We start from the raw sequence: 8,730 nt of genomic DNA on the forward strand, positions 1-8,730 counted from the left end.
TCTAATAAAGTGAATTCAGATCGACCGACAAATACGATTCTTACTCCAACCAATCAGGCTCAATCTCCTCAAGCATCCTCATCTACTTCTATTCCACCTTTCAGTGTTTCACCTACATTTTCACCTACTTCTAATGTCATCAACTCGAATCATGATTCTAAAGAACCTATCACAACTCTTACAGACGTTAAGGAAGCTCTACCAGAACTCACTTCACCTATTCGGAAGGATTTTGCTGAATTGATGCGAGGTGAGTAAAGTGAATGATCATACTTTTTCAATATCAAGAAATATATAAATTGAATCAGAACTAACATTTCCTCAAAGACCCGGCTCATGTACTTAACCAGCTTAAATTAGCATACGAAACTCCAGTTGAACCAATCCCTCATGCGCCCAAACGAACCGGATCGATTCCACTTCCATGGGAAGCCATCATTCCAGCCGAAATCCTAGGCACAAGTAATCCGACCACTCTCTCTACCCATATCTCACCCTCAGATCACATCAACCAAGACCCCACATCAAACCTATCGAAACCTTCAACACCTTCTACACCTCAAGAACCCGCAGCACCAGCACCACCATTGATCACTCAAACCGAAAGTTCACAACACCGAAAAGAAAAAAAGTTTCTTCAATGTTTAACCCAACCATCAATCGAAGTGACAGAACTAAGGAAACTATCATGGTCAGGTATACCAGATAAACTAAGATCGATCGTATGGCAAATCTTATTAGGCTATTTACCGGCACCGGCTCAGAGAAGAGTTTCGGTTCTCGCACGGAAAAGACAAGAGTATTCGGATGCTGTTCGATTGGCTTTTGGGAAAGGTTTAGATCAAACTATTTGGCATCAGATTCATATTGATGTTCCTAGAACTAATCCTGGGGTGGCTCTTTGGCAATTTCCTGCTACACAAAGAGTAAGGACTTTGATCGGGTTTTTTTGTTTTGTGTTTTTTGAAATCCAATCTAAATCATTGATTCTTTTTTTTTTTGGTTTGGATTTGGTTTAGAGTTTAGAAAGGATTCTGTATGTTTGGGCAATTCGACATCCAGCCAGTGGTTATGTACAAGGCATTAATGATTTAGTGACCCCATTCTTTCAAGTGTTCTTATCATCTTATATTACCACTGATCCAGAAGAATTTGATGTAGCTGAATTACCGACGGAAGTTTTGGAATCCATTGAAGCGGATTCTTTTTGGTGTTTGTCAAAACTTTTGGATGGCATTCAAGATAATTATATTTTTGCTCAACCTGGTATTCAAAGATTAGTGGCTAGAATGAAAGAACTTTGTAAAAGAGTGGATGGTTTGTTTGGTTTTTTTTCCATGAAGAAAAAAATCTCTTGAGGATGTTTATTGATTATTGGGTTTCTTTTTTTGGGGTTTTTTTAGCTCCTTTACATCAACATCTTGAGAATGAAAAAGTAGAGTTTATTCAATTTTCGTTTAGATGGATTAATTGTTTATTAATGAGAGAATTAAGTACCAAGAAGATTATTAGAATGTGGGATACATATCTTGTAAGGAAGTCTTTTTTTTCTTGCTTACTGATTTTTTTTTTTTCTGATTGACTTTTTTTTTTGGAATGTTCTATGTTTTTTTTTTCGGCGGCGGGGGGTGGATCGATTGGTATGTATAGGCAGAAGGAACAACGGCTTTTTCGGAATTTCATTTGTATGTGTGTGTGGCTTTTTTAGTAAAGTATTCGGAACAATTACAATCTATGGATTTTCAAGTAAGTTTATCAAATCTTTCATTTTTTCTTAAAAAAGTTTATATAAAAGAAAAAAAAACCGTAGAAATCGTGTTTTTCTTTGGTTCTGATATCTGTGGTAATTCAAACTGATTCTTGATTCTTGATTCTTGATTTTTATGATTTGGATTTGTTTTGATTGATGAATTGGAATGATCAAGTCAATCATCATCTTTTTACAATCGTTACCCACAAATGAATGGAGCGAAAGTGATACGGAATTATTACTTTCTCAAGCGTTTATGTGGTATTCTTTATTTCAAGGTGCAACGGGTCATTTTATTCGAAAATGAGAATCAAACGAAATTCAACGCCAAAAAAAAAGCTTGATGTAAACTTGCGTGTGAGGTTTGGTGTGAGGTTTGGTGTGTGTGTGTGTGGGTGGGTGGGTTTTTTGTTGGGGTCTTGGATTGGTTTGGATTGATTATTTGTTTGGTTTGGAAAAAAAGATGAGTTGGAGAAAGGGTTGTGGTTTTTGGTTTTTGGTGGGTTTGTGAGAAGGTTTGGGTAGGGTGGTGTTTTCTTTGGGTAGGGTGGTGTTTTCTTTGGGTAGAGGAGAATTTGAAAAGTAAATGTATGATAGGGTTTTTTTTGAATGTAAAAATAAAGTAGTTTTATGATTTATAAGGGTTTTTATGTTCAGCTAGAGGGGAGGGGAGCTAAAGCCTATGTAGTAGAGTTGAGTGTTGAGTTGGAAGTGGTACCATTGCCAGATGGGAAACCAGATCCAGAAAAACAAAAGTAAGAAGGGTGTGTGCAAGCTACACTGTTAAGAGGATCTAAAGCTAATGGTGAAGCTGTGTGAGCCAACTTGACATCACCTGATTGTAATTTGAAAATGATTAACTACAACCACACAAAGCTTTGGGACCTAGATGAGCACAGCAAAAGGTTGGTGAGAAAGGGTTTTAAACCATTTATTATAGTTTAAATGTTCTCTTTGATTACAAGTTTTTGATTTGATCACACACAATCATGTGGTTTTTTCTTCATGTTTTTTTTTGGTTTTATAGGATAAAAACAAGTCGAGTGCAAATATCAATGAAGTTTCTTTTCATTTAAGAAATCAATTCATACTAGACTACTACCATATACAGTCAAACCAGAAAATCTTGTCACAAATTCCCCGCCAAATTGCTCGAGTTTTGCGGGCAAAATCGGTCAAGCTTTTCCGATTTGACTGTATGAATCTCAAGGATAAAACAAACCGATTGATGGGTTTTTGTAAATTGGTTTACTTTGATTGATTTATTGATTGATTTAGAAGGAACACATACATAAGAATGAATTTTTTATAGTTCTTGTAAGAACTATGGTGTAAAGAACCCATTGTTTTTGTTTTGATTAAGAAATAACAAAAGTAAATGGAAAGAAAAAGGTTAATGATTGAGGAATCAATTTCATTACAAGTTTTGGAATATAAGATTTTGAAGAAATGTGACGTACAGTTGAATCTAATGAAAAACTTGATTGAAGTTTCATTAGGTCTTGAAATTCGGTGGATTTTAAATGAGATTCTAGTCCTGATTTATTTTCGTATCTTCAACATCAAAAATCGAAATCGAATAAAATCACGATCGATAACACGCAATCGAAAAGTAAAAAGAAGTCAAAAACATTGAGGATGATGAGTGGGTGTTTTGTTGTGATTTAGAGTAAAAGAGTGTAAAAGAGGACATACTCTTCATAGATTGTAAACTTATTGGGAGTTTCAAATGATTGATGAACTCGATAACTATTGAACCAAAAAATCAAAAATAATCAAAACTTGTAAAAATCGAAAATAAACGAAGAAAGAAAGAAAGAAAGAAGACGACAATTACCTTAATGTACCTGGTTCTTCATCACTCTTTGCTTTTTTTTGAATATTTAATAACTTTGATTTGATTTGATCGGTTTGATCATCTTGAACGGTTATGGTGGCTAAGATTATAAACTTGGTGTCTTTTATGTAGCTTGGTAAGGGTGGTATTGATGACATATTTTTGGGGGGTTGGTTGAGGTTTGATGGATTGGTTTACCGGGAATCAAGACAGTGGTTTTGATTTGTAGTTGGTTGGTTTGGTTGGGGTACACGGTTACAACAGTGAACTTTGGTTTTATTAATTTACTGCGCTCATCAATCTTGGATGGATTTACACTCTCAAATCAAACTTAAAGAAGCTGTTTACAAAGTTGAGATGCTTTTTGAGTTCATCAGAGCGAAATTGTAGAAAGATTGGTTGACTTGAACATGACTTGGTTCAACAAGACTCAAGACTCAAACAGACAGCTCATCAAGACTCATGAAGTTGATTAAGTTTGATCGCTTCAATCAAACTGTTTCATTAAAATCAGCAGTTTCAATTCAAACTGTACTTTAATATAATTCATTTTTAAAAAAAAAGTACTTAACCATAGCATACATTCTAGAAAATAGAATTCAGTTTACCAAAAAACTTCAAGATCAACCACTATCACTTCAATCCGATTCATGTCATTTCGATTCGATTGGCCATTCTTCTCAGATTCATTTTATGATCAAGCAAAAGATTTATTATGTTCGGTAATCATCAATTCTTACCATCAAACTCATTCAACCATAAACTAATCCATCGATTCTCTTTTTCTAATCTCAGGCTCTCAACAAAGGAGACAAACCTCCGATTATTGCTGATAGAATAGATGTAGCTCATTTAGATATGGGTACGATCGTAAGAAGATCTTTTTGAAGTTGAAGTTGAAGATTGAAGATTGACTTTGAATTGACTTTTTCATGATAAATTTTTTGTAATAGCCACCCGATTTAGAAATCTTAGAGATTGGTGATTTAGGTACAGATCGATTTAGAGGTATCTTTCGTTTAACTTATGCTGGTGATGCTTCAATAGGTTTACAAACTAAAATCCAGGTTTGATTTCTAACAAATCTTTTCCAAAACCAAATTCACATCAAAAAAACTAATCTTGAGTGTGTTCTTTTTGGGGGGGTTTAGGCAAATCCCTTACGATCTAAAACTTCAGCTACTTCTCCTGATATACTTTCAAGTCCTTCGATCTTATTCGCTTCAACACCTTTAATAGTTCCCATGAATTTAAAACTATCATGTTTAAAACTTCGAGCGATTGTAGTCTTGGTGATTTCAAGATTAGAAGGTGTTACATTAGTCTTCAAGAACGATCCATTAGAGAGTGTACAAGTTTCATCGACATTTGATTCGGTTTTGGCTATTCAAGCTTTTGTTCAATCTGAAATCGAACGTCAATTAAGAGAATTGTTTAGGACTGAATTACCTGGGATCATTCATCATCTTAGTCGTCGTTGGATTAAATCTCAATCTAATCTTTCATCTACCAATTCATCTAAACCGATCAATCCAAAGCCTTCAACAACCATTCATTCGTCTTCTCCTCTTTTATCTTCAAGACCTTCATCTCTAGTCGAACCTAGAAGTCGGGACCAATCTCCTTCACCTGCTTCGGTACCTGATTGTGTGGAATCTTATGATCCTACTTATGGACTTAGACCATCCCATCCACCTCTCATTGGAAAGTTCAATCGGTATCGGTCTTTGGTAGCCAAGAAAGCTAGAACTCAAGGTTTGAGTGCAGTTTTAGAATCCGATGATGATCCTCAAGACGAAAACATCATACCGAACCCTCCATCTGATCCTTCCACACCTCCCCCTCCTTACTCTCTACCACGCCTCTCTTCAAGCTCTCAAATCGATGGACTTGATCATGATCAAGTGATCAATCATTCTGCACCTAATACGCCTACTAGATTAACTTCGAAACCAAGAATCTTAAGATCACAATCTGCACTTTTAAGTCCTCATACATTTCCTTCTTCGTCTTTTGGAGGAGGAGGAACAGGAGGAGTATCATCATCATCATCAAGTAGAAGTAATCGAAGAGTCTTTTCAACTGAAACTCAATTAGCTAGTCCGATTTGGGGACCTAGTCGAAATCATGAAACAGAAGAAGAAGAAGAAGAAGAAGAGGAAGAAGAAGATTTGGGGTTGAGAGATGCTAGATTGGAAAGGTTTTCGAATGGTTTTATGAATGGTAGATCTACGAATGGGTTAAATGAAAGTAAATTAAGTTCATTCATTTAGCTTCGACTGATACCAATACGAATACGAATACGAATACGACACCTACAAGATATGGAGCTAATTCTCATCAAGATCAATGATGACTAGTCCATATACACAGTCCCCTATCATCACTCGATTCTCTTCTTCTACTGCTCCTTCTTCACCTTTTTCTAGCAGTACTCCATTCCCATCCACATCCTCTTCGTCATTTCAAAAGATGAAGTCGAAAGAAACAGGAACAGATGAGAAGGAAATCGATTTGTTGGGATTGGAAGATGAAGGATTCAGATCAGGATCATCTTCATCGGAGAATGTGAACTTGTTAGCATCACTTTCGAGACAGAATTGGACTTTAAGTCCGTTTGTGAGATCGATTACTCATGTGGCTTCTAGATCTACTCCTACGACTGGTCAGAGTCATAAGTCGGATTTTAGGAAACAGAGGAATGGGTTGGATGGAGTGGGGTTTAGGAGTTGGAATGGGAGTGGGAATCAGAGTAACGAGAGTGGGAGTGGGAATGGGAATGGGGAAGAGGTTTGGGTACAGAAAAGGGTGAATAAGATTGGAAAAAAGAAGAGCTGATTAGTAAAGTTGATTAGTGAAATTCAATGAAAGTTTTGATTGTGATTTTTGAAAAAATGAAACATACTCGAGTCAAGAGCTTTTGGATTAGGGTTTTCTCTTCTGATTTCTTTATATGCCAATATATGTTTGTTTGAATTTGATTCTTTGGTTTTGGTTTTGGTTTTTTTTATCTGTTTTTTTAGATGATTTTTAGATTTAGACGATTTTTTAGATGATTTTTAGATGATTTTTAGATGATTTTTAGATGATTTTTTGAGATTTATTATTATTAAAGATTATTATTATTATTGAATTATTGATCTCTTTCTGTTTTTTTTCAATACAAGAATCTGTTTTCCTCTTCTTCCCCTTTCTTTTATATTGTTTGAATTTCTTACTACATAGTATATGATTTGTTTTAAACAATTTTGATTTTTAACTTTTGATGATCTTGATGAAGTCTTTATTTATTTTTTTGCTTGAAACAAAAAATTCATGAGTGATTGATTTTTACAACTTATTTAGATTTTTGTTTTTGATTTGTTTTTGTATGATGTTGTTGTGGGGTTTTCTTTACAATTGTTGTCTTTTGTTTTACAATTGTTGGGGTCTTTCTTGGTATGATTTTTATGAACTTGAACTTGGATTTTTGTAGATTACAGATGAATGATAGATGAATGATGATGAAATTGATAGATGAGGAGTCAAAAATGATGAATGAACAATCACATCAATAGATTATAGAGGATGAAGTTGATAGATGATTCAAGGCTGTGACTGTTTACTATACTATACTATACTATACTATACTATACTATACTATACTATACTATACTATACTATACTATACTATACTATACTATACTATACTATACTATACTATACTATACTATACTATACTATACTATACTATACTATACTATACTATACTATACTATACTATACTATACTATACTATACTATACTATACTATACTATACTATACTATACTATATACTTGGGCTATAGTTGAGCTATACTTGGTATAGTATAGGAGTACACAAACCTACAAGTTCAACCCATCAACAGAGGGTTAGGTTTAGGGTTACCCAACACACTTGAATGTTTATCTTACAGATTCATCCATTCCAACATCTGACCTTAAAAGACTGCTTCTGTTTTTCATCCCATCTTTTCTTACTCTCAAAGATGTTATAGATTGTTTGCTATTGACCATCCAACTAAAGCTCTTCTTTCAACCACTTTTTTGATTTACAGCAATCAACCAACACTGAAAGTGTGGCCTACAGAATTGTTTGTATTTGTATTCTGGCCTTAAGAAGATTTCCATAGTGAACAACACCTTGGTGAGTTATCACTTTGAATATAATGGGTTTGTCCAAGGTGAAAAATGATTAAAAATGCATTAAATCTGCATTAAATCTGCATTATCAATGATTTTGTGCATGAGGTTCAATCATTTTTTACCTTGGAGAAACACATTATATTTGCAGTGTGTTAAGCACCGGTAACCACCATGCACCTTAGACCATCATAAATAATGATTATAATTCTTTCTATCTTACAAAGAATTGAATAAAAAAACTTGCAGAGTTCCAAAGGTATCAAAAGACCTTTGAAGTATAAACTTTGTAAGAACATCTTATCCTAATCCTCCATATTACCTCCATTTAGGAACTTGGGCTGAAACTGGGTGTACCAGAGTTTTTGGCAACCAGGTTAGGTTTGAACACAGCTATTATGTACAGGTGTTTGAGTGGCTCTTGGCACTGATCCTTAAGATTTAGTGCATGGCTTTGTACAATATGTTAAGGTCAAATATGGTACTGTTAGGCTGTGTCCACTTAGTGGGGAATTTGAGAAATTGCATTCTGAGCAACCACTTTTCTACATGTAGAAACGTTTTTTTTGGGAAAAACCACAATTAAATTTGAGACTTTGTGAAAAATCATGAAAGAAGCGGTCATGATTCATTTGATTTGGAGGCAATCAAGGATGGCTGGAAACCATTCATCCTTGGACCTTATCTCCTTGGCAATCTCATTCCTTGTCTTTCCTCCTCCTCTGTTCTCATCAGTTTCTTTTCAATCTAATATAAATCCAATTCAAGATCAAAATCACCTTGAAACATGGAAGCTTGGTGTGATTGACCATTGAATGGATTAAGTTCAAAACAAACTCAATAATGACTATCATTGTCATTATTGATTGTCATTAACTTCAACATTTTCACTCATGATCTAACTCAAAAACTTATGGAGAAAAACCAATGAAGTCATCACACAAAGAGCCACAACAATATGGATCTGTTTAAGACTATCAT

The 8,730-nt window shown here is 34.6% G+C and overlaps 3 protein-coding genes across 3 annotated transcripts; 2 read left to right on the forward strand and 1 right to left on the reverse strand.

Annotated features, from left to right (window-relative positions):
• Positions 1 to 566: 566 nt before the first annotated feature.
• Positions 567 to 2,057, forward strand: MELLADRAFT_33267 (uncharacterized protein; the record flags this gene model as incomplete). Its single annotated transcript, XM_007404952.1, has 5 exons — positions 567 to 926; positions 1,020 to 1,317; positions 1,404 to 1,531; positions 1,651 to 1,746; positions 1,926 to 2,057. Coding segments are annotated over 5 exons (1,014 nt in total), but the record flags the coding sequence as incomplete, so codon positions are not given.
• A 999-nt stretch (positions 2,058 to 3,056) lies between these two features.
• Positions 3,057 to 3,745, reverse strand: MELLADRAFT_102304 (uncharacterized protein; the record flags this gene model as incomplete). The annotated part of the gene is made up of 4 exons (XM_007405295.1): positions 3,057 to 3,074; positions 3,211 to 3,304; positions 3,446 to 3,499; positions 3,588 to 3,745. 4 exons carry the CDS (start codon positions 3,743 to 3,745, stop codon positions 3,057 to 3,059), a joined length of 324 nt encoding a protein of 107 aa, XP_007405357.1.
• Positions 3,746 to 4,223: 478 nt separating this feature from the next.
• Positions 4,224 to 5,706, forward strand: MELLADRAFT_76648 (uncharacterized protein; the record flags this gene model as incomplete). The annotated part of the gene is made up of 5 exons (XM_007404953.1): positions 4,224 to 4,309; positions 4,383 to 4,457; positions 4,541 to 4,654; positions 4,739 to 5,623; positions 5,689 to 5,706. The coding sequence occupies 5 exons, from the start codon at positions 4,238 to 4,240 to the stop codon at positions 5,704 to 5,706; spliced, it is 1,164 nt and encodes a 387-aa protein (XP_007405015.1).
• Between the last annotated feature and the right edge of the window lie 3,024 nt (positions 5,707 to 8,730).

This window comes from Melampsora larici-populina (assembly GCF_000204055.1).
Source record: "Melampsora larici-populina 98AG31 unplaced genomic scaffold MELLAscaffold_3, whole genome shotgun sequence".
Classification (NCBI taxonomy): Eukaryota; Fungi; Basidiomycota; class Pucciniomycetes; order Pucciniales; family Melampsoraceae; genus Melampsora; species Melampsora laricis-populina.